This window comes from Rhamphochromis longiceps, linkage group LG9, assembly GCF_057381845.1.
Source record: "Rhamphochromis longiceps isolate RC_006_pf linkage group LG9, R_longiceps_female_GT1.1, whole genome shotgun sequence".
In the NCBI taxonomy this organism is placed as follows: domain Eukaryota; kingdom Metazoa; phylum Chordata; class Actinopteri; order Cichliformes; family Cichlidae; genus Rhamphochromis; species Rhamphochromis longiceps.
Genome location: NC_140565.1, coordinates 32086259 through 32112845, shown reverse-complemented (window position 1 = coordinate 32112845; position 26587 = coordinate 32086259). Strand labels below are relative to the sequence as shown.

The following is a 26587-nucleotide window of genomic DNA, read 5'->3' as shown; positions in this document are numbered from 1 at the left end:
CTGTACAGCACTCGCGTCTCAAGAGGGCACGCAGCATCCTACGGGACGGTACACACCCAGGACACGGGCTGTTTAAGCTGCTACCATCTGGCAGGAGGTTCAGGCTGCTGAGGTCCCGAACAAATGGACCCAAGGACAGCTTTTACAACAGGGCGATAGCCCTAAACAGCGCTAACAGCTGACCTGACTGACTACCTACCTGGACTTTTTTTTTTTTTGGAAAGGGGGGGGGGGGGGGGGGGGGTTACAACGGTAAAATCAGTATCATATATATTATTATATTTATAACAAGGTGCAATAATAACAGTGTGCAATACAAATACACTTGTTCTTCTTTATTATACTGTGTTGTGTTGTTTGTGCTGCGTTGTGATGTGTCAAATCTTGTCGTGTTGTGTTACATGTAGTGCAGATGTAGGACAGTTTTCCAATTTCATTGTACTATTGTACTATGTATGACTGTGCAATGACAATAAAGAGTTAACTTAATAGTAAAGAAAAACAATTGCTTGTGACTTCTTAATGTTTGTAAAGACAATTTAAAAATATATAATAATATACAACACAGTCATATAACAGGTTGGGAGGATGAGAGTTTTAGACGTGACTGATTATTTGGTGAAACTGTGATATTTTCCTCACCTCCTGTGTTGAGCTCATTGTTTCCTCTGTAGTGACTCAGCTGAGTCCAGATGGCTGAAAATGTTCCTCTGCTGCTCCGTCAGACTCTTCTCCTCCTGCTGATCAGCTGGGACACAAAACAGATCTTTGTTAGGCTCCACACTGCACTGAAGAGTCAAAGTGTCTCATATGTTCATCTGACAACACAAAGTACAAATTTCACTCTGATTGCTTGTAGAAATCTTGTGAGACGTGTTGTGCTGCAAAGTGAGGAAACTCTCTCACTCACTTATACTTCAGGAGGAACTTTGTGACATTGGCTCTAATATTCTAAGCAGCCCTTTACTATGACAGGGCCAGAAAGTCCTATTTGAAGGTTTGGGAGAAGGACCATGTTAAAGGTGGATTGGGGTTTATACACTTTGTTATGATACAGGTAAGGCTGTAAGAGCCTGAGAAGGTGTCCTGAATGAAGCTCTAAAACCAGTTTTCAGCTAACGACTCTGCTTCAGTCTGGAAAACAGCAACTACAAGTTTAAAGACTCCATCAACAATTCACACCCAGCAACTAGGGCTGAACGATATATCGCATTTGCGATAATATCGCGACATGATCAAGTGCAATTTTCTAACCGCAAAGGCTGCGATTATACTCTGGACATGTCCAAATTCATGGGCTGCATCCTCCTGAGGCCGCATTTGTAGACCGATTACGTCACAGCGACGTGCCGAAGGCTGTCCAAATTACTACCATATCCCAGAATTCATAGCGCGGCCCAGCCAAACTCCAGTTTCCAGCAATGGCGGCCGCTACTAAGTTTTAAAATTACTCATACTAATCTTTCTGGGTCACAAAATAAACTTTTAACATATTTTCAGGCGAGAAAGTAGTTGTGTAAACATCGAATATCTGCTCGGTTTATCAAGATATCCCATATTTGCAAAAGTGCTTCGACGTTTTCAGAGGCGTCTGCTACCCACCAGCTCGACAGCTAGCCGGGAGCTCGAGGGTTACTGATGCGGCCGAGAACGGCACAACTCCCGGCACATCATTTTCAGATCACCGCGGAGTTTCGCTGCTCGGGTTAAACATAATATATAAGTCACTTAGACAACCTAAAAATGTTATTGTTGGGCTTTTTTCAGTGTTTTGTTTGTTCGTGAGTAAATTGGTTTGGCTGAGATTAAAGTTATTAGATTAGATAAAATAAAACTTTATTAATCCCCCGGGTGGGTTCCTCCTTGGTTTTCACACAGCTGACTAAACGTCAAACAGAAAACTTATTAAACAGAAGTATGAGACAGTCGAGAATTTACACCAGTGTCTGGTTATATTTTAGATAGCAAGAAGCAGACGGCCGAGTTTATTAAACTCCACCGAGACAGCGGTGACGCTAATCAGAACTAGCCTTCTGATTAGCTAATCAGAAGGCTAGACCGTCCAATTTCACGCCTTTAAACTTTAAAGGCGTGTTTGTGTGTGTGTTTATACAATTGCTATTATGTTTGCACTTTATGTGTAATGTTACTGACTGCAGAGATCAGTAAGATGTGTGTATTTTTTATTTATTAGTTTTATTTATTTAATATTATTTTTTAATTGAATGACTGTCTAGTAGTTCACAGATGTCGAAAAACTGAGTGTGGTAAAGCCACTGATTTTTTTTATGTATATTTCTGCAATCTGCACATTGTACTGACTTTCATTTTAATGTTTACACCAGGGTTCCTTGTCAGCACTTTATGCTCAGATGTTTGTAAGCTAAAAATAAACTATTGTGTATGTTCAAATATACTGTTGTGATTGAAGAAGTTAAATAAAAATGTCAGTCATCAATTCATGCATCACCTCATGTCATCATAACAGAGGTCTGTCTTCCAGGAAAGAACAGTTTAAAATTAATGTAATATAGTATTGGCCATACTATATGATGTATTGCTTGTCTTTGTTTAATAATACAGAAGACAAAGACCTTAAAAAATAATCGCATATCGCATCGCAATCGCAATATTGGGGCAAAAAAAATCGCAATTAGATTCTTTTCCATAATCGTTCAGCCCTACCAGCAACAGCCTGAACAGCTCCTCCTGTGGTTTCCACAAACAGGGACAGACCTGTTACTCCCCCACCCCACACTTTCCACACCTTCAGCCCCCCAGTTCCACCCCCCACCCCAACCATTCATAATAACAGAGGCCCACACCTGATCACCACTTCACAAGTCTCTCCAGCCCCCATGGTGCCGCTCTCCAAACTCCACCATTCTCCAAAGTTTGCATCTTTTCATCTGGACGTAGCTTTTTGTGGGAGAAACATTTCCTCACTCATCTACGTGACTTCTTCAGTTTCAGCTGACTGCAGGTTTCCTCAATCTTCAACAGAACATTTACATAATGACTGAAACGAGCACCACTGAAGGAACAATGGGCTGGGAGGTCAGTTATTGAGCATTAATATGCAAATTCTCATGAACATTGATCAACAACCACTGATCAAAGCTCATTCATCAAATGCTGTGATTGCAGCGACTCCCCAACTCTCTGAATGGTACTCATGGCCATTGATCAGCGGTCTTTGATTAATGAGCTTTGATCAGTGGTTTCAGCGCTTCCCTTCCTGCTTTGACTGCAGCTGTGTTTGACACAGGAAGACATTTTTACATTCTTCACACTCTCCTGCACATTAACCACCACAATATATTTTTATTCTCTGTGCTTTCAAATATGAACACTGTTTACTTTCATCTCTGTTTCATTAGTTTTTGTTAACATCTTCCTGTGCATCACTTTACAGCAGCCACACTCATTAAAATGAGACTTTGTAGGAGTTCACTTCCTCTCATGTGTTCATCCACAGCAGCTGGACAATAAAGTTTATTGTGACCCTGATACTGCAGCAGATCGCTCTCATCCATTTCCTGTTATCACTTCAAATAGAAACGAGGCTGTAGAGGTTTGGTGCAGACAGAAAAACAGCTGCAGGGACAATGAAAAGACTTTTCTGCTCCAACTTCTCCCAGCATGCTGAGCTAATGATTAGTTGGTGTTTTTCTCCAAACACTCTCTCGCTCTTCTCTCAAAGACACCGAGGAGAGCAGCAGAAGACCTCATTCAGGAGCTAAACTCAACATGAACTGAACTCACAGTAAAGTTAGCTCGGTGCTTACCTTTAGATGAGCCCACAAACCGAGAGAAACTCCGCGATGAAGCTGCAACTCTTTCCAAACACAGGAAACAGATCAGGGAGCAGAGACCCACGTGGTTCACGCTGATCTCAGCTACGATCCAGGAGACAAGGGTGGGCAGATCGATGCAGATATCGATCCAAGCGTTGGTGCTACTTTATTCTCTTTGAATGAAAAAACAGCTCTCTGTGCAAACGCCTCTCGTGGAGCATTCTTACTTTGTTCCGCCCAATGACTGTAGAAAACATGGACGACGCGACAGCGCCTTCTTCTTATTCTTCTGTATAGGGTTTATTGGCGGTTGGCAAACAGCAAAATGGTGCATTACCGCCACCAACTGGTGTGGAATGTGACAAAATAAAATAAAATAAAATATTCAAATTCTCCCGAATTCTTCCCCTGGAGCATCTTCCTTGGAGGGTTCAACCCGGGGTTGTGGTCATGGCATATTAAGGGCTCTGTTGGCTCTCAGGTGACTGTTTCCTCGTGGCTGCGTGCAACGGGGCTGGGGGAAGGTCTGTGCTGACGGATGTGGGTTACTGACCTGGTAGCCTGGCTGCCCCTGGTTGGGTCCGGGAGGGATTCTGGGGGTGCTCCGTCTCTGGGCTGGGGCCCTTGCTGGGCCTTGGGGGCTTGCGTCCTGGTTGGTGTGTTGCCAGGGTTGTGGGCGGGTGGATGTATGGGGGCCCAGCCCTGGCGCAGGGTCCACTAGTGCATCAATTCAACTGGTGGGGGAGGTTGTTACACCTTGCAGGAGCTCTCCTCTCTTCAGGAACTCATTATGCAGGAGGGGGAGATACAGGAGAGGTGGAGGAAGATCTCAGCCTGGGTGTTTATTGTCTTATGTAGTCTGGAAGATGAGTGGATGATGGGGTGGGTGCAGTTTTCTCTGTGGTGGGGTTAGGTGGACTGTCCCGGGCTCTGTGGGGCCAAGCGACGTTGTTGAACTGGGCCCCGGTCCGGATGGGCCTGGGCCCCCTTTCCCTGGCGGGTTGCAGAGTATGGGGGTGCCTACTGGGGTCAGCGGGGGAGCTGGCCCCAGGGAGGGGTCACGTGCCCCTCCCTTCCTTCCCTCCCCATACCCAGCTGCCTCCATCTTCCTGCTCCACCACAATCACCCACACATGCAGGGCCTTGGGGTAAAGGTGTGTCACCAGGGTGCAGGGGAGGCATCCCCCCTCTGTCCCCTTCTGGCTGCCTGTGCCTCAATTTTATCCCACAACTTAGACATTCACATTACTCACACTCTCATTACACATACATATAGGATCTTGGGGGTGGGCACGATACACGGACTCCAAAAGACCATCAGGGTGTACAACCTCCCCCCTGGCGTCGTGTCCCACCTCTCAATTTTAAATACACGTAGACATTGAGGGCTATCAGGAGGGGCTATGCGCTTACCTGCTGCTCTCTGGCAGGTAGCTCCATGCCCTTCTGGGTTTTAAATGCACCTTAGAACACACATGCATCAACACTGCATATGAGCAGGCGGAGGGAGGTTTGGAGTCTTCACACACCCCGTTCTCTGCAGCCTGCTGGAGCGGGGGGCCAGGAGGAGGAGTTGGCCATCCGACTGGGGTCTGGAATGTGGGGCCTCCCTGCTGCTGCGGCAGTCTGCTTCTCCCCACCGCAGGGAAACACCACCTGGGTCTGGGTGCATTTTCCCCCTCCAGGGGGACCCGGTTCTTAGAGTATGCTTGGGGAGTGTGATCGTGTGTACAGTGTCTCTCTATGTCTGTCTCCACGTTGGGTGAGTGTTGAGTAATTGCATATGAGAGCATGAGGGTGGGAGCTCACGGGCACGTCTCTGCAACCCCCCCTGGCTTCTGCTCCGCGGCTGCTGAGTGAGCCCTCATCTGGGACTCTCCTCAGCTCTTTGTGGGACAGTGGCGCGGCTGCCCCTCTGTTGGTCTTCCTTGGTCTCTTGTGTTCTGGGGGCCTCTGGATGTCTGGAGTTTGATCTCCTCCATACCTGCTTCATGCCCTGGAGGACGGGGCTGTGCCCCCCCCCCCACACCCTCTAGCAGACCATTACATGAAGGAACCTTTTAAATACAAGCACGCTCATGCTCACAGGTGTACACACGGGTGCTCACACACACAAACTACACCCTTTTTGGCTCCTCAAAGTACACCGTGCGCTGTCGATCTTACGCGCTGCACAATAATGTTTAATATTTAATATTTACTGTTATATTCCCATAGATCATCATGATGATCGTCACTGATCCTTTTCCCCACCTTGATATTAAATCCAGGAACTATAAATGCTATCCCACTTTGGTTGGCTGTATTCTTTGATGCAACTGTGTAGATTTTGACATAAATCTACACAGTTGCAGGAATATACTGATTAATATATTCCTGCACTGTATGTGAATTTAAGATAACACCCTTCTCCTTGGTCTTTTTGTTTAACAATGTGAAATCTACTACTGCATCAGGGAGCATCCATGGTGGTATTGTAGGCAACGGTACTGTTTGATGTATGTTTATCTTGTCCAGATTAAGTTCAGCTGTTTTCTGTCCCACTGTCCACCCAAAGCTCTTCAATTGCGTTTTCTCTTTTTCCCAGCATGGTTGGAAAACAGGTTTTGTCAGATGATCGTGACCATGTCCTTGTAAACTTGCCCAGTAATTCAATATCAGTTGCTCTCTTCTTATTTGAAATGGCATTTCCCCCATTTCAGCCTGTACTGCTGCTGCAGCTGTTGTTTTGAATACAACTGAGCAAAGTCTAGTATTTTAAAAGGTAATGAAATCTTTCATCAGCTTCATAACCTTTAACCCTGTATTAGTGTTATTGTTTTTGAAACTGACCTGTAATGTTGTCTGTCATCACTGTCAGTGCTGTATGTTTAATATCATTGTGGCTTCTGTGAATCTGTTTTACTGTTTCTGAACTCTCGCGTCTTCTGTTTACAGTCTTTGGTTAGAGAAGTGCTTTTAGCTGCTTATCAGAGGAAAATGTACTTCCTGAACAAAAATGCCCCCTAGAGGCTGAAGACGGCAATGCATATATCATGTTTTAGATTTTTTTTTGTTTCTGTTTATGCATAACAGTAAAATGTTTAGGATGTTGTGGGGATAAAAACAAACACTTCAGTCAATCCACACTGGGACCCTGAAATGTGTGAAGATCTAAATATTTGTCAAAGTAAGATTTATAATATTTGATGTATAACTGTGTTTTATAGGGGAAAAACCAAAACAAGGTTGAGTATAGAGAGAAATAACAGAGTAAAAGAGATTAATGAAATATTACACAGACATAAAGAATCCTATTTTAAAATCAGTCACTCCTGTTAAAGATATTATTAGAATATGTTTACAAAGCTCTAAATAACATTTACCCTGCAATAACACAACTTGGAAACTCCCATTGTAAATTAGTGCTATATTTAAAAGGAAATACATACATGCATTAATAAAAAATAAAAAACAATTTAATGACATTAATATAACCACTAAGAAACCCTAACTCATCGAATCAAACTCAGCCTGCACAGTAAAATACAGTCAAATTGATCAAAAACTGAACTGATAACTTCCTACTTAGAGACTCATTTCAGTTCAGTGATGGTGGATTATAACCTCCATTCAAATCATTCAAAAAAGAGAAGAAGAAACTGTAGAACATGTTATATTACACTGTGAGAAGGTAAATGATCCAAAACCTCAGTAACATAAAAATGAAACTGGATCTTATTGATTTACTGCAAAGTTAAGAAGTGAAATTGATCAGGCCTTATTCCAGTTTTTAAAAGAGAGTAAATTGTTGCTGGTCGACGCTCCAGTTCACACTCCACACCAGTTGGTGGCGGTAATTCATCATTTTGTTGTTTGACAACCGCAAATACAATAAACGATGTAAAGAAGAAGAAGAAGAAGAAGAAGGAGGAGGTGGAGCAAAGTGTGAATGTTGCACGAGAGGAGGCGTTTGCACAGAGAGCTGTTTTTTTATTCAAAGAGAATAAAGTAGCACCAACGCTTGGATCGATATCTGCATCGATCTGCCCACCCTTGTCTCCTGGATCGTAGCTGAGATCAGCGTGAACCACGTGGGTCTCTGCTCCCTGATCTGTTTCCTGTGTTTGGAAAGAGTTGCAGCTTCATCGCGGAGTTTCTCTCGGTTTGTGGGCTCATCTAAAGGTAAGCACCGAGCTAACTTTACTGTGAGTTCAGTTCATGTTGAGTTTAGCTCCTGAATGAGGTCTTCTGCTGCTCTCCTCGGTGTCTGTTCACAGTTTATTGTGAACACGTTGAGAGAAGAGTGAGAGAGTGTTTGGAGAAAAACACCAACTAATCATTAGCTCAGCATGCTGGGAGAAGTTGGAGCAGAAAAGTCTTTTCATTGTCCCTGCAGCTGTTTTTTATGTGCATTAAAGTTATATAAAAATGTAACAGTGCAAATTCCTTGCTGACAGTTTAACAAAAAGGCATTTCCAGTGGAAACTGGCCGACATATCCTCAGCATAACCATGTATAACAGCGGTCCCCAACCCCCGGGCCTCGGACCGGTACCGGGCCGTGAGTCGTTTGGTACCAGGCCGCGAGAGTTGAGGCTCAGGTGTGAAATGTATAGTTTTCAGGGTTTTTATCGGTTTTCAGCGTTATGTTGTTATCGTTTTTATCGTTAACTTGGTTTTCCTGGGTCTTTTCACGTGTGTTATGAATAAATCTTATTTTTTTCGGTACCGGTACTAGTTTTATTTTGTTGTATTTATCCGCGACACCTTAAAGGCCGGTCCGTGAAAATATTGTCGGGCATAAACCGGTCCGTGGCGCAAAAAAGGTTGGAGACCGCTGATGTATAACATCCACAAAAGTTAAGGAGGTTATACACACACAATACGGTAACATTATGTTGAAGCACAGTACGTATCACTCCGGGAGGCTCCTGCCTACGATAGCCGTAATGTAGCATCCCTGGCTGAATGATGGTCTCTTATACTGATGCTTCACAGAGGTTTTATTGGAAATGTTTTTATTGAAACATTCAGTGAAGACACCGTAAGAGCTAGGAGCAAAACAAAACCAGCAATATTAATACCATAAGATCAAAGGAAACAAATTTCTCCTGCTCACATATAGCATATACATCAAATTTACATCACTCAATTCATTATATCACCTCACTAACTTACAACTACACATAAAGGTCAAGGTCAAGGTTAACAACATAAACTCTATTAAACGACATTTTGATTGCATGTAACTTATTCCGTTAAAGGAAACATTAACAAACCTTGTGCCACTGTCAGCCAGGTACTAATTGGCAAAGTAAACGTACATATTTTTCACTTTAAGGCACACTATTTTACCATATCCTAAAAGAAACGTTACTAACAGCCCTTTAACGGTTTTGTGCCAGTTTCCTGTTTCAAAATAAAAGCATGGATTTCAAAATAAAACCGAAGTGCCTTTCAAACAAACGTAAAAATATTTACAAATTTAAAGGTCATTTACACTCCCACCAAATCATGAGTGTTTTAACAAAAGGGAGAACCATAACACGAATGATTTTTAAAAACGAATGACCTTAACCACAAGGCCTTTTACATAACGAAAACAAAGAATTATCCATGCATGAGCCTGCAGGTAATGTCCACAAGTCTTCATACAATAAAGGGTATGGTCGTTGTCTTAGACAGCCTCTAAAAGCAAGATCAGTTTCTGAATGGGCCGTTCAACAATGGATGGCTTGCCAGAACATTGACCCTCCCTTTTCATTTTCTGGTCTCCAAGACGAATCTTAACTTTCCTCACAAGCCCATCTTTATCAGCGACTGTTTCTTCAACTCTGGCTAATCTCCACTCGTTCCGTGGCAGATCATCCATCCTTTCGATGACTATGTCACCAACTTTCAGATTCCTTCTAGAAATATGCCAACGTTGTCTAGTGGCAATATTAGAGAGATACTCTCTTCTCCAGCGGTTCCAGAATTGCTCTGCTAGATACTGGATATGACGCCATCTCTTACGAGCATACATGTCTTCTCTGATGAACGTCCCGGGAGGTGGTAAGGCTCCAGTGGGTTTCATAGTGAGTAGGTGATTAGGAGTCAGCGGTTCTGGACCATTTGGATCATTCAGGTTATCCACAGTGAGTGGACGGCTGTTCACAATAGACATTGCTTCGTAAAACAATGTCCTCAAACAGGCATCATCTAATCTTCCAGGTGAGAGTGAAAGAGTGGACCGAAGTACATTTCTTACTGTTCTGATCTGTCTCTCCCAGACACCTCCAACATGGCTTGAATGGGGAGCATTCATAATGAAGTCGCACTGCCTCTCAGCCAAGAATGCAGTCAGACGATTGACATCCATCTGTTTCAGCGCATTATACATTTCATTCTTAGCTCCAACAAAATTGCTTCCTTGGTCACATCTTATTTGTCGTACTGCTCCTCTTATGGAAACAAAACATCGGAGGCCATTAATGAAGGCATCTGCTGACATATCATTCACCATTTCAATGTGAATTGCTCTACAACAAAGGCATGTGAAAAGCAGACCATAACGCTTATTCACCTTACGCCCTTGCTTTGTAAAAAATGGCCCAAAACAGTCCATTCCGCAATAAGTGAAAGGTGGAGATGGATCCACCCGCTCAGATGGCAGGTCTGCCATTCGCTGCTCTTCCACTGATCCCCTGAGTTTCCTGCATTTGACACACTGATGCACATAAGATGCAACAGCTCTGTTCATTCCTGGGATCCAGTATCCATTTGATCTGATCTCGTTGATGGTTATACCCCTTCCTTGGTGTTTAACCTGTTCATGATGATGAGCTATTATCATCCTCGTTATGTGGTGGTCCTTTGGAATGATCATTGGATGTTTCTGAGAGGCAGGGAGAGATGCATTTTTCAGTCTTCCTCCCACCTTGAGGATTCCATCTTTGTCAAGAAAGGCATCCAATCGAAACAGTTTACTCTGCCGTGAAAGTTGTAAGCCATTACTAAGTAGCTGGATCTCATCTCGATACACTCGTCTCTGTAAATCTCTTATAATGATGCGCTGTGCATCCTCTCGCTCCTGAACTGTGCTGTGACTTGTTGACTTGTCACTCTTGGTTCGGCGAAGAAGTCGCGCAACAGCTTGTTTGACCTTACACCATGAAGAAAACTTTGACAAGCGGTCTGAAAGAGTCACTTGTTCTGCAGACTCCAAATTTAGTGCTTGAACCCTTTTAACTTCGGGGTCCCAACTGGGATTTCTGGGATTACCTCTACCTCTGGTGATACCTCTTTCTCCCATAAGAACTTGGGTCCAGTAAACCAGTTCGATGTCAGAAGCTTGCTTGCACTAGAACCTCTCGAAGCAAGGTCTGCAGGATTCTTGTCAGTAGAAACATATCGCCACTGCTGAGGAGTTGTACTGAGATGTATTTTCTGAATCCTATTTGATACAAATGTGTGGAAGCGACGTGCCTCGTTGTTAATGTACCCCAGTACAACCTTGGAGTCTGTCCAGAAGTATTCGTCAATCCCTGAAATTCCCAGTTCTTCCTTTAGAGTATTGCTTGCTGCAACTGATACAACAGCAGCAGTCAGTTCTAACCTGGGGATGGTCACAGCTTTGATTGGAGCAACTCTGGACTTTGCCATAATCAGAGCACAATGAACAGTTCCATTTCCATTCACATGTCTCAAATATGAGCACTGGCCATAACCATACGTGCTTGCATCAGAGAAGTGATGTAGCTCTCTCTTTGTGACCTTTCCAAAGTCAGCTGGTACATAGCATCGGGGTATGGTGATTTTATCCAAATTTGCCAGATCACTCTTCCAGGATCTCCAGACTGGTTGCAGTTTACTGATGAGTGGGTCATCCCAACCTGTACCATGCCTACACATTTCTTGAAGAACCCTTTTCCCAGTTAGCAGGAAAGGAGCAATAAGCCCAAGTGGATCATAAAGAGAGGCAACAGTGGATAGTATACCACGCCTGGTTTCTGGTTGGTCTTTCAAATGGGCATGAAACCTGAAACTGTCTGACTCAATGTGCCAGTGGATTCCTAAGGCTCTTTCCAGTGATGAATCACTAAAGGCAAGATCAAGAGCCTTTACTTCAGTGGCACGCTCAGATGGTGCTATACTCTCAAGCACCTTCGCATTGTTACACACAAATTTGTGTAGTCGCAGACCACCCATAGCACAGAGCCTTTGGGCTTCTTTTGCAAGCTGAATAGCCTCATCTACATCTGCTATGCTTGTGACACCATCATCCACATAGAAGTCCCTTATAATGAATTGGGAGCCCAGAGGAAACAGGCTCTCGTTCTCCTTAGCGAGATGTTTCAACCCATAGTTGGCACATCCCGGTGAAGATGCAGCACCGAAAAGGTGAACTTTCATACGGAATTCCTGTGGCTCCACACTGAAGTTTCCATCCTTCCACCACAGGAAACGTAGGTAGTCTCTATCCGCTTCGCGCACATGAAACTGATGAAACATCCTTTCGATGTCGCACATCAGAGCAACACGGTTCTGTCGAAATCTGATAAGAACACCAGTTAGAGTATTTGTCAAATCTGGGCCCGACAGGAGATGATCATTTAGGCAAGTTCCCTTGTACTTAGCCGAGCAATCAAAAACCACTCTGAGCTTCTCTGGTTTTTTGGAATGATAAACTCCGTGGTGTGGAATATACCATGTTTCACCTTCCTTCTCTTCACAGAGAACTTCTTCAGCATCATTGTTTTTAATTACCTCATTCAAAAACGTTACGTAGTGAGTCTTGTAGTTCTTGTTGTTCAGCAGCTTTCGTTTGAGATGGTTGAGCCGGATGATAGCTAACTGCTTGTTGTTGGGAAGGTAGGGTCTCTCTTTAAAAGGGAGAGGCATCTCATAGTGACCATGGGCATTCATGTAAATGCTTTCCTTTAGCATATTGAGGAAGAGGATGTCATCTTGAGACACTGTTCTGCTGTCCTTGCTGATGTCCTTAAAGTCAGACTCAAGTACTTTAATGGCATCGGATGGCGTCACTGGAGGAAGCTCTTTGACAGTTACTCTATGGCATATGTTGGCGACAGGAGGAGATTCAAGGTGAGGTGGTGAGCAGCCTATGATGCTCCATCCTAGGTCTGTGCGGACTGCATAAGGTTCATTATCTCTTCCTAGGATGACCTGTCTTGGTGCTAGTGCTTGTGAGCAGTTATAACCTATTAGAAGACCAACTTCTCAGTCTAAATGTGGTGGAATATCATCTGCTATTGCTTTGAGATGATTCCAATGCCTCGCCGTTTCACTGGTAGGAATGTGCCTTCGATTCGCTGGTATGCAGTCTTTGGTATAGGCAGGAGGGAGATCAATGTGATTTGTGGAGGTATAGCCACGCACTCTGAGACCCGAGACTCTTTCACTGTGTGTTACTGTGTCCTTTCCGATCATGGTGGTTAGCTTTAGCCTTACAGGATAGGTCTTGGTTGTCAAGCTACGACTAACATCTTCATCAATAAACACAGTGTCACTCTGGGTGTCAAGCAGAGCATAGACAAGCCTTTCTATTCCTGGGTTGTTGGAAGAGGAAACCCAGACTGGCAAAATCATGGATGTAGTCATAGATGTGTGCTCAGTCTCTGTATTGAGAGACAATGTCGTAACTGCTTCGTCTGTATTCTGATTAGAGGCTAACACAGCATTCATGTTGGAATATCTGTCGTCATGAAGGCAAGTTGGGTGTCGTCCCTTACAGATATCACATAAGTGTCTGTGGCGGCAGTCTTTAACATTATGGCCTGGTTTCAGACAACCATAGCAGAGTTTGTTTTCCCTTACATACTTTCTTTTCTCTTCCAGAGGCGTTCCTTTAAACTCTGGACAACTATGTAGGCGGTGTTTGTTATCATGACAGAATGTACAAGGGGGCTTTAAGCTTGTCTTGGATGGTACATTCTTCTCATTCTCTGTAAGTGTCTGTGTATGGAGAACAGTAGATTTATTTTTCCTTTCTTTCAAATGATGTTTCTCTGCAGGTAAGTCTGATAAACGTAATGCATGGAGGGAAGTTACTGGGTTACAGGCAATCTCTGCTTCTAATGACATGAAGTTGACAAAGTCCTGAAAGGCTGGAAATTCCTGTCTGTCCTTCATAAACTGGGTCACCTTGCGGTTCCACCTTGAAGCTGCCCACTCAGGTAACTTTTGGACCAGCTTTTGGTTCTCTTCACAGTCATTCAGAATGTCCAGCCCTTTAATATGAGGCATGGCTTGCTGACATGCATGTAGGAAGTCGGCGAATGCTCTGAGTTGTTCTGCATCCTTTGAGTGGATCTTTGGCCAGCTAGCTAGTTTTTCTCTGAAAGCTCTCTGCAAGACGAATGGTTGACCGTACCTGCTATTAAGGCGATCCCATGCATCTTTATACGCTTCATCATCCTCCCTGTAAAAGATACCATCAAGTGTCTTTCGTGCAGGACCTCCCACATATCTTCTCAAGTAATGCAGTTTGTCAGCTGAACATATGTTCCTTTTATCTATGAGGGATATGAATGAAGATTTCCATTCAATGAACTGGATTGGGTCGCCGGTGAATACAGGTGGCTCTGGCATTGGAAGTCTGTTCATGGCTATGCTGTCTTGTACTGCTTGAGCTAAGTGGGACACATCTGTCTGTGGAGGTGAAGCTGGAAATCTTATGAGATGCTGAACTGGAGCCAGAGACACAGCTTGATGTGGGTGCATATGTTCCTGGTTCCTTAGTTTGCTGTTAGCAGAGCACAAGCTGCCCTCCTGCATTACATCTTGGTTGTAAATTGACAATCTTGCTCGTGCTGCTCTTATATCCTTTTCAGCCCTTAGTCTTTCTAGTTCATGTTTTTGAGCTTCAAGATCCCTTTTCTGTCGCTCTACTAAGAGCTGGATCCTTTCCTTTTGTTTTCCTTCCGCCAATAACAACTCATATTCTGCTTCCTTTGCTGCTAATTCTGCTGCAGCATCTGCTCTTTTTACTGCGACAATGGAGTCTATAGTGTGTTGACTTGGAGGTGAAACTGTGGATCCATATATGGAATGAGCATAGTCTCTGTTAAGGAGCTCACGAAGGCGTTCTTTGACTGCTTCACTATCATAGTCTTCGTCTATGCCTGATATTCTTTCATATGCAATTTTAATAATGTCCTTTGTTACGGCCTCACATGCATCAACACGACGTCTCGTTTCACTGGATGGTGTGAGGTGATCTCTGATTTGTACATAAATGTCCGTAATATCATTCATGCATTTCTCTAAGATATCAATGAGAGCTGCGATTTCACTTTCTGGAATGTCTAGCTTTAGCTGATTTCTTGCCTTACGTGCCTGTATCTTCCATTGATCATAAAGGTGCATGAGCCGCTTCTCCCTTTTGTATGCCTCCTCTCTCTGAAATGTAAGCATCTTCTCCGTGGGATTTCTTGGGCGATCAGATCTGCGAAGTTCCTCATCCTTGCTTGCTTGACAGATGTCTTTTATTTGATCTGAGCCTTCTGCTTCTGCAGTTAATATCTGAGATGCTTCCATTTTGAGCGAGTGTCACATTTAGACCATCACAATGAATCCCTCTTCTTTCATCATAGACTTTGGCAGTCAGGTGAAACTCGTGAGGCTGAAGCTCTTACTGTAGCATCCCTGGCTGAATGATGGTCTCTTATACTGATGCTTCACAGAGGTTTTATTGGAAATGTTTTTATTGAAACATTCAGTGAAGACACCGTAAGAGCTAGGAGCAAAACAAAACCAGCAATATTAATACCATAAGATCAAAGGAAACAAATTTCTCCTGCTCACATATAGCATATACATCAAATTTACATCACTCAATTCATTATATCACCTCACTAACTTACAACTACACATAAAGGTCAAGGTTAACAACAAACTCTATTAAACGACATTTTGATTGCATGTAACTTATTCCGTTAAAGGAAACATTAACAAACCTTGTGCCACTGTCAGCCAGGTACTAATTGGCAAAGTAAACGTACATATTTTTCACTTTAAGGCACACTATTTTACCATATCCTAAAAGAAACGTTACTAACAGCCCTTTAACGGTTTTGTGCCAGTTTCCTGTTTCAAAATAAAAGCATGGATTTCAAAATAAAACCGAAGTGCCTTTCAAACAAACGTAAAAATATTTACAAATTTAAAGGTCATTTACACGTAATGCTCCGACAATCCATCAAGCGGTGCGGGTTCGTAGCATAGCAAAGTCGTACTGAAACATTTTACAGATTTTCGAGCGCCGTGTACGTAAAATTGTTTTCAGGTCAGTAAACACAACCAGAATTCATACATAAGGCACACGGGATTATAAGGGGCACTGTCGATTTTCAGAAAATAAAAGGATTGATTTTAAGTGCGCCGTATTTTCCAAACAACATGGTAATAACGACGGCCCGCTAGCATGCTCTACCAAAAATAGTGCTTTGTTGTGTGTCTGACGGACGAAAGCTAAACCAGTTTCACACCACTGAAGTTGCAGCATTTTTACAAACCAGTTCTGGTTCATCCGTTTCATTTAATGATCCACTTTCGCTCTTCTCATTCGCTGCCATGCTTTTTCCGCCATGTGCGTATGAAAACAAAGCCACTGCGCATGCGCGTTTTAACCACATTCTATCGTGATGTTTCATTTCCTTATCGTTGCCCAACATTATACTGGTATCACCGTGAACGGTATGATATGGCGGTGGTGGTGGGACTGGGGGGCTGAAGGTGTGGAAAGTGTGGGGTGGGGGAGTAAGAGGTCTGTCCCTGTTTGTGGAAACCACAGGAGGAGCTGTTCAGGCTGTTGCTGGGTGTGAATTGTTGATGGAGTCTTTAAACTTGTAGTTGCTGTTTTCCAGACTGAAGCAGAGTCGTTAGCTGAAAACTGGTTTTAGAGGTTCATTCAGGACACCTTCTCAGGCTCTTACAGCCTTACCTGTATCATAACAAAGTGTATAAACCCCAATCCACCTTTAACATGGTCCTTCTCCCAAACCTTCAAATAGGACTTTCTGGCCCTGTCATAGTAAAGGGCTGCTTAGAATATTAGAGCCAATGTCACAAAGTTCCTCCTGAAGTATAAGTGAGTGAGAGAGTTTCCTCACTTTGCAGCACAACACGTCTCACAAGATTTCTACAAGCAATCAGAGTGAAATTTGTACTTTGTGTTGTCAGATGAACATATGAGACACTTTGACTCTTCAGTGCAGTGTGGAGCCTAACAAAGATCTGTTTTGTGTCCCAGCTGATCAGCAGGAGGAGAAGAGTCTGACGGAGCAGCAGAGGAACATTTTCAGCCATCTGGACTCAGCTGAGTCACTACAGAGGAAACAATGAGCTCAACACAGGAGGTGAGGAAAATATCACAGTTTCACCAAATAATCAGTCACGTCTAAAACTCTCATCCTCCAAACCTGTTATATGACTGTGTTGTATATTATGTTGTTTTTTAGAGACCACAGCACATGTTAAAATAAGGAAGGTTTATTCATCAAAATTATTAATAATCAAATAGACAAAACATTTTTTTCATCATCCCCAAAAATACACGTTCAAAGCACCACAACAGCAGCCCAACATCAGACAGAAGCTGTCAGCTGAGCTCTGTAGAGTGGGCAATTATTATGAAACTCTATATTATAATTTGTAGATTCAAGCTGTTCTTCATATTTTTGGCCAGCAGATGTCACCAAAGAGGACTGTGTTGAAATGCTTTGAGGAACAGTGATGGGAATAACGGCATTACAAGTAACAATCGCATGAGTGCTTAGTGTTTGACTGAGGAAGAATAAAGTAGTCGTGGTAAGCCAATCACATGACCACTTAAAGACAAAGCAACAAGGTGGTATATACCAATTTTTAAATTGTGTTGATAGGCCACGTAAAACCAGAGTCATTATAAACAATATATACGCGCCGTTTTTTCCTGAATAGTTTCGTCACGTTTACTGTCTAAGGACAGCGCAGCGAGCACTCTCTGCTTATGAGCAAAAAAACAAACAAAAAAAAGGGAAGTTTTAAGAGTGACAGAGAGAGAGAGAGAGAGAGAGAGAGAGGCAGCAGAAAAAGAGAGAGAGCGAGTTTTGAGTCGTGAGAGATTTGTGACGTTTAGCGTGTTTGGAGTGTGTAGTTAATGTGTTGCCTTGTGTAGTTAGTGTGTAGTGTTGTGGATAGTTTTGTGTTGTGTGTCAGAACAATGAGGCGACTGCTGTCTCCAGGTAGAAACAGGAGTGACACACCTGCTGCTGTCAGACCTGCAGGCATCAGGCTGTGATGTTTCCTTTATAGTGGACAGAAATTATTTTTGGAGTGGCACAAATAATTTGTGTGGCATGATTGTTCTGTAAATAGTTTGAAATGGTTATTTTTAAAAAAGGGTAAAAAGTAAATGGGTGCGAATAACTTGTTGTTTGCAAAAATTTTGCCTCAGACAGTCGGAAATATTATAATTCAGATCATGCATCAGTACATTTCCATTTTTTATATCTATAAAAACAAAGCTGACAGTTGTGAGACTTTATCAAAGGTGTAAGCATCACAACAGTTGCCTTTGTGTCAAAGTAACTGACGATAAAACACAGAGAAACCTGAAGGTGATTTTCCTCGCCTGGGATTTTATAAAAATATTCTGCAGTACATCAAAAACGAAAGAAAACCATATGAACTTTACCTGATGCTGCTGAAGTGAAGCAGAGCAAAGTTACAGAGTTTTTATTAGAGACACAGCTAAGTGTTTTGCAGTTTTGGCAGCGTGGGGAAAGGAGTCACAGCTCACAATTGTTAGGTTTTCGCTAGCAGCCCTTGCTGACTCAGAGACTTATTCCGTGAACAAAGGGAGACAAATGGAGATCGATCGGTTTTAACTTTTGCAAGGGAAGCACAGTCGGAATCTCACAGCTGCAAACTCTCTATTATAATGGAATAAATTAGAAAATTATACATATTTATTATAGGAAAGAGGAAATATAAAAAAGTATAGAGCTGCTAAACATTTATTACTATTCTGAGTGTGTTAGTATGCTGGCATTAATATTTGTGTACAAGCAGGAGAGATGGACATGGTTTTAAGCTACGTTCACACTGCAGGCGAAAGCGCATCACTTTTTTTGGCCCTATGCGACCCATATCCGATCATGCTATGACAGTGTGAATGACACAAATCCTATATTTTTAAGTCCAATCTGGGTCACTTTCGTATGTGGTACTGAATCCGATACATATCTGATGTTGTAGAAAGCGACTGCTGTTTGAACGGTCATGTCGCATTAAATCCATCTTTTACGTCACTGACACAAGACAGACGCCGATTCTCAACGCCAGAGAAGCGCCCGAGAAGACATCGCGAACGCTTCCTGGCCATTCAGTGTAGATGTTAATGAAACTGCTGGGAAGACAACGTGAACATTTTGTTTGTACTGTGTAATCTGCAGCTTCTGACAGAAATCTGCAACTATCCTTTGCTGTTTTAGAGAGGGGCTTCAATAAGGATAATTAATAGGCCATATGTAAATAACAAAATAACTTTATGACTTAAAGCAAAATTGGGAAACGTAAAGTCCAAAACAAGTCTTTACATTAAGGGCCATCAGTCAAACAATACTGGTCTGGGTCTAAACGGAGCGTGTTGTGTGTGACGTCTTCTTTTGCGCATGTCGGCCCATTTGAGGGCCGTGTACCATTCACACTAGAGCACGTTTGCTGTCACATTTTATTTGTAGTGTAAACAACCAGACAAAAAAAATTTGATTTGATCAAAACATCGGAATTGAGCATTAAGACTTGCAGTGTGAACATAGCCTTAGAGTTTTTGAACAGTCATTTTTAACATGAGTTTGGATGTAATGTGTTAGAACTACCAGCAGGTGGGGATAAGAGACCTTTAAGGTGTTTGGTGCCACACTCCACCTTCAGGTTTAAAACTAGTGTTAATGGAGGAAGTTTGAAGGTTGAGTTTGTTCTACGACTGCATTTCACTCACTGCCTCTGTTTGTATCTCTGTCACTGCAGGACCAACATGGAGCGAGAAGTCAGCGCTCTCAGGAGGCCGACAAACCTCACAGAAGAAAGAGAGAGAAAAAACACACCTGTGACGAGTGTGGGATGGGTTTTACTTTTAAGGCATTCCTAAAACGTCATCAGGTCATCCACACTGGAGAGAGACCGTTCAGCTGTGAGTTGTGTGGAAAGTCTTTTTCCTCCGTGGGTTCCCTAAAAACACACCAACTCATCCACAGTGGAGTTAAAGCGTACAGCTGTGATCAGTGTGGCAGAGCTTTTAATCGCAGTAACGGCTTACAGAGGCACCTAGTTACCCACTCTGGAATTAAGGCATACAGCTGTGACATCTGTGGAAAAACTTTCAGCCAGAGTGGAAGCCGAAATGCACATCTACGCATTCACACCAGAGAAGATGTGTACTGCTGTGGTCAGTGTGGCAAACACTTTGCTAAAGACATACACTTACAACGCCACATGTTTACCCACACTGAGGAGAGACCTTGTAAATGTGACCTGTGTGAAAAGACTTTTAAAACTCCACATTACCTGAAACTACACCAACAGATCCACAACAGAAAGAGACTCTACAAGTGCAGTTACTGTGAGGTATGTATTTATATTGTTATCTTGTCATTTTAGCCTGACTGTTTGGAACAACTCTGCTCATTAAACTGTGTTAGCATGTTAGCAATTCTACTGCAGGGAAAAGCAGCTCTGAGTGATTATTCAGATTTTCATTTCAATTATGATTTTTGTTTACACTATTGTGAAAAACGAAATGTGCTGAACACTGATATGATTCTGTTATTTAATGTTCAGGCAGTGATATTATTTCTGCATAAATGGTTTATAAAGTTGTATTGTTACGTAATGGTATTGTAGTATTTTAGCATTAGTGTCATTGCTTCCTCATAACTTTAGTACTTTCAGACATTAGTGTTAAAATACTCATTTAGTATTATAATTGCAGTGTCATGGGGGTAGTAGTGTTTTTCTTGTCTTGGTCAGCTGAGTGTTTTAACTGCACAGTTACAGTGTTATTAATGCAGTATTAAATTAGTATTGTTGGAGTGTTACATTAGTAATTTAGTACTGTGTTGGTACCCTTCAAATATTTTTATGGTAGTAAGTCAGATGTTATTGTAACATGAAATAAGTATTACTGTAGTATTATGATGGTAGTATTGTAGTTATTGCAGCCCAGTAAACTGAGTGTGTTAACTGAAACAGTAAAATGTAATTGGACGTCTGCAGAGATGCTCTTTATTTCAGGCGACGTTCAGGATGAAAATGTTGAAGGACTGACTTACACTGTGTTTGTGTCTTTGTTCAGAAGCAGAGCGACACAGATGGATCCAGTTCTCAACCCTGTCATTACTGTGGTGGTGGGAAAGACTTTCGTTGTGACCTTTGTGGAAAAACTTTCAATTGGCAAGTCTCCCTAAAAAAACATCAACGTAAACACACTGGAGACAAACTGAAATACTGCAAAGAATGTGGGAGAAGCTTCACCACATCAGGTGACTTAAAAAACCATGAACTGATTCACAGTGGGGTGAAAAAGCACGTCTGTGACCAGTGTGGGTCATCCTTCACTACTTCAAGTCAGCTTAAAACACACAAACGAGTCCACACAGGAGAGAAACCATACAAGTGCAGACACTGTGACAAAAGCTTCTCACGATCAGGTCATCGTAACAAGCATGAATGTACACACATGGAAGGAAACTACAGCTGTGACCAGTGTGACAAAAGCTTCAGGAATCTCAGTTCATACTCCAAACACAAACAATCCCACGTTACTAATAAACTGTTTCACTGTTACCAATGTGCCAAAACATTCACTTCATTATCTGCTCTGTGCAAACATCAGCGTGATCACTCAGGGCTGAAATCACTCCCATCACTGTGAATCTGAAGAGACAGAAAGATCCTCTTCTGGTTTCAGTGTCAGACTTTAAACTCTTGAGATCAGGCTCCACAGAGTTCAGGTGAAATCTCCTGTAAAAATCTGATGAGGCAACTGTGAATGAAAATGTTCCAGTAGTTACATTTTAACCCCCAGGGGTCGACGGACGTGTCGGTGTGTCAAAATCACATGCCCAGTTTAAGATGCAACAACAAAGGTGCAGCAACCCAGAGTCTCTATTTCAACTTAGGTTGAAAGTGTGGACTCAAACTTTATACCAGTTTTTAAAATGATAGGCCACGTAAAAACAGAGTGATGATTTTAAAAAAAAAAAATGCAAACGTTTGGGTTTTTCCTGAATAAAACAGTGTTATTTACAGCGGGAAGAAATGGTATGAACTTTTAGTTTTTGGTTTTTTTGGTAACATGTATATACTGGACTGGACATACTCACAGATATACTACGCAATCATATTTACTCGTATACAACACACACACACACACACTCTGAAGTGTTTATATAATGGAATCACTGTGAAAAGCATCTAACCTACATGTTTAAAACCACAAGACCAACATATTTAGGTCAAATATTATCTACAATTATATTAATGGTGTTTGTACGACTTGTTGTATGAACACATGTTGATCAATAACATGAGATAATTGGGATCAATGAGTAACCTTTGATTGTGCTATGGCCAACAATGATAAGTGCAAACATGGAACTAATTCAACTTTCTCTTTCTCTCTGCTCATCTTTATTGCCTCATGTCGTGTCCAGTGTTTCCAAAGCCTATTTGGTAAAGAAACCTGGCCTGCGGGGGATGCATCTGGGATTGTTTTTCTTGCCTCAGCTGCCAGAAAGCGAGAAAACCATTTTCTTATCATAGATAGTAGTCTACTTCTGGCACACACACTTAAAAAATGGTCAAAATGATTAACTGTCAAATGCCGTTTTGCAGACTCACTTTGGCCATAAAACTGACAAAGGGACAGAATTAAAAAATAATGGATTCTCGGACTGGCACTCAGAAAGTTATGAAATAGTGCCATAAAGTTAGTGGAAAAAAGACAGCTATGGAACATAAGTGTAAGATTAAAAGAAGCAAAGTACAAGCATGATTAACAACTGATGGAAAATATTGATGAGCATATCACATTGATAATTGGGTTTATAGGACATTTTTGAATTTGAAACTTTACTTATGAGGTAAAAACTTCATATCGACCTTGAGAGAACAAAGGATGAAAGGGTACCCAACGGCAGGAGGAGGTTGATATTCCCCGGGTTGCTATTTTTTGTGTCGGTCATGTTGTGGTTCTCTGCTGTTTGTGCTTAAATGCATTTCACCACAGGGTTTGCTTTGCTTGCTGCCATGTAAATGTCTCGCTATACTCTGTATGTATTTTCTTGCTGTTCATATGATTCTGTGTATTAAACTCAGTTCCAAGAATTCTAAACCTTTGTTCAAAGGTTCTTTTTGAGTGCCCTGATTTTATCTGGATGCAAAGTGTACAGAAAGTTTTACATAATCCAAAGTGATATTTTTTTTCTATGGGCCCTCAAATTCCTCATGGCACTCATGGTAGAGTTAACCTTAAAGGTGTGTTCGAGAGCATATAATGCTTATGTAATCAGTACAGAACATGTGCTGCTTTTCTTATTATTGCAGGGTTGGCAACCAAAGTAAAACTTTCTGGTACAACGCTGCCCCCTGGTGGGTAAGGTTTTAATTACAAAATAGTTTTAGTTACTAAATGTTGAAGTAGAAAGGATAGACACAGTATCAGTGCTATTATAAGACATTGTGGGTTTACTTGCATTAAACATTTAAACAAGTATCTCTGTGCTTCTAAGGCACTTGATGCATTTCAGCTCCACAGAAACACGAACCGCAGCACAACATGCATCTTTGCCAGCAGCCATTTGATCGCAGGAAGCTTCAGCTGTGACTAACCTCTAAAGCAGTCTTTCTAAATCATCTGTGATGCAGTTTTCTTTTTAATACTGCTTTTAGGTTCAGTCAGGAAAGATATCTGGTGTGAAAATAATTCTGAATCAGGCGTGTGAATAAAGGAACAATAGTTGTTTTTGTATTTAATACTGTAAGTGTTTTATCTTTATTTTAGATTTTTTCTTTCATGAAGTAGTGTCAGGTCACAGGATGGAATAGATGGGTGTAACTTTATGTTTTAATCATTCTTGCATGGGTTGCTGTGTTTTATCATTTTTCATCATCTTTTAATAATGTACAGTGTTTTGTTCTTATGGTTTTATTGGATGCTTTTACTGTACTTTTTGTTGAATTGTCCCAGAGAGACTCCTCTCCCTCCTCCTCATCCCTAATTGGACACATGCCCTGACAGATCACAGGGTACTGCAATTAATCAGGGCTCCCTTTTTGGCCGTGAAAGGCCAATGAGGGCCTGGCAGGACAGAAACGGGGCAAAAAAAAAAGAAAGGAAGGAAATGTGAGTATTCTTTCTACTCTCCTCCTCATAACGTTTATACTGGAATTGACTACTTTCTTATATCGGAAGCCTTAGCGAATAATTCTGTAAATTCAAGTATTGGTAATATAGTAATCTCAGAACATGTGCCAATTTTTCCTATTTCTTTGAAATATTTTGGAGACACCTCGAAGCTGCAGGTGGCATTTAAATGTGGCCTTAATTAAAGACCCGGAGGCAGAGTTAACGGTAGTACATTCTCATACAAAAGACGGAGTTGAATAAAATTGATAATGTTAAATATAAGTTGAATGGCCTGTATAACAAAAAGACAAAATATTCTTTATTTCGTATAAATAAAGCATATTGGGAAATGGGAGAAAAGCCGAGCCATTTATTAGCATATGGTCTTAAAAAGGCAGTATGAACCACATCCCAGGTACATGACAATCGAAACGGATTATTTCAACTTCTACCAGACAGATAAATGATGGATTCAGGGCCTTTTACAACAATCTTTACTCTACACAAGGTAGTTTAGATGAACAGGAATTTGAAGCATTCTTTACTGATCTAAATCTGCCACTGCTTTCTATTACTGATCAGCAGATTACAGAGGCTCCAATTACAGTAGGAGATTACCCACGCAATTAACAGCATGTCACTTAATAAGGCTCCAGGATTAGACGGGTTACCGTTGGATTTCTATAGAGCATTGGAGGATATGTTGAGTCCCCATGCTGTTCGATGTTTATAATGAGGCGTTTAAAGTGGGTTCATTACCTCAGTTAATGCACTCTGGACTTATAACCTTTATCCCTAAAACTGTGAAAGATCCTCTAGACCCAAGCGGTTACCGTCCCATACCTTTGCATACAAAGATACATGCAGCGCAATCTGGTTTTGTTCTGAACCGGTATGGTTCAGATAATATTAGGCGGCTGGTCAATTTACCAAATTACGTAGCCTTATCGCTGGATGCTTCTAAAGCCTTTGATTGTGTCGAGTGGGAAGATCTGTTTAAGACATAAGAAAAATTTGGTTTTAGTGACAATTTTATTAGGTGGATAAAAACATTATATGATTCGCCTTCAGCACACGTATTGACAAACAGATTTATATCTAATCTCTTCTGTCCCCTTTGCCCCAGGCTGTTTGTAATTGCTATAGAGCCTTTTGCACAAAAACGAAGAAATAACGTAAACATATTTGGGATTTCGATGGGTAAAATCAACATAAATATCTACAAAATGCAGATGATATGTTGTTACTTATGACGCAGCCTGGGAAGTCTATTCCATCCCTATTACAATGTATAGAAAGTTTTACATCGCTTTCAGGGTATCATGTTAATTGGGATATATGCAATGCCTATGTCAGGACACTGCCCTCATAGTATATTTAAACAATTTCGATGGTCCGTGAATGGTCTGAGGTATTTGGGGAAACAAATTACTTCAGAATATACTAATATGCAGGGGCGGTCGTAGTCTGTTTGTTGCCCTGGGCGAGTATATTAGTGCTATTTCTTAAATTTGTCAAATCTGTAACATAATGTATTGTTTGGAGTTTAGTCTGTTACTGTTACTTTTTTTTTTTTATTTCTTCTTGGAGCAACTGTAACCCACATAATTTACTTAGGGATTAATAAAGTATTCTGATTATTTCAGGATACATGACCTGCCATTATCCAATGACACATTTGCTTACCTGTATCTTTTGCTCGTTACTCCTCCTCTTCTTTTCTCTTTTTCTAAACTGAGCACCTGATGGCTTTGAACTTTTCTTGTCCATCTTCCATTAGCATTTAATTTTGCACTCCAGTATGAACACCCATCCCTCAACCCGAGAATCACCACAACATAACCTAATAGACCTACACCTTAGTTCATAGTTTTTTTTCTGGGATTTTGTACAACCCACGATTCAAATCATGAATACATGATGGGCTTGGATTGACAACATTATGAATGAAATGTGCTCTATTTGGAAGCAGCAGGTCTCCCTCCCCTTTTGACGGGTTGTGTGTGAGACTTTAAATCATCAAAATATAAATTTTAAATTGTTATTGATCCTTTTACCCCGAGTCCTAAAGTGTATATTTATTTTCTTACTCTTCTTATATTTATTGTTTGTTTACTTGCACTGCTGTAACTGGAGCCTCGTCGTCTCGTCTATATATTTCAATGATACGGTTATCACCCAGTTAGCTCATAGCATTTCTCAACAGTTCTGCCTCCTTTTCGACTATCGGGACATTTAAACAAAATAAATAATCCGTATACAAACAAATTCATGCTTTTCTCCTCAACAGAGAGCGTTCCCCGATTGAACAACAGCGCCGTAAAATAAGAAGAATGGCGCCTAATTACAGAGTTAATAATACAGACTTTGTAATATGTCACGTGAAGATTCATCAGCCAGATGAAGTGTTTCCT

The 26587-nt window shown here is 41.6% G+C and overlaps 1 protein-coding gene and 1 pseudogene across 6 annotated transcripts in view; one reads left to right on the top strand and one right to left on the bottom strand.

The window, feature by feature from the left end:
* Window positions 1–26587, bottom strand: part of LOC146662609 (uncharacterized) — a 108393-nt gene that overhangs the window by 8195 nt on the left and 73611 nt on the right. For 3 of the 5 annotated variants that reach the window (XM_085417536.1, XM_085417539.1, XM_085417538.1), the window contains one exon: window positions 643–748. In XM_085417536.1, coding sequence (XP_085273662.1) covers window positions 643–660 — 18 coding nt within the window. In that variant the 5' untranslated portion in view covers window positions 661–748. Of the gene's footprint in view, window positions 1–642; window positions 749–2825; window positions 2995–3788; window positions 4097–26587 lie in introns of those variants that run through there. The other 2 variants (XM_085417537.1, XM_085417535.1) reach the window with 2 other exon arrangements.
* Window positions 7701–22048, top strand: LOC146662613 (uncharacterized; annotated as a pseudogene). Its single transcript, XR_014913140.1, has 4 exons — window positions 7701–7961; window positions 17034–17139; window positions 19796–20392; window positions 21120–22048. The product of XR_014913140.1 is annotated as an uncharacterized LOC146662613 (transcript).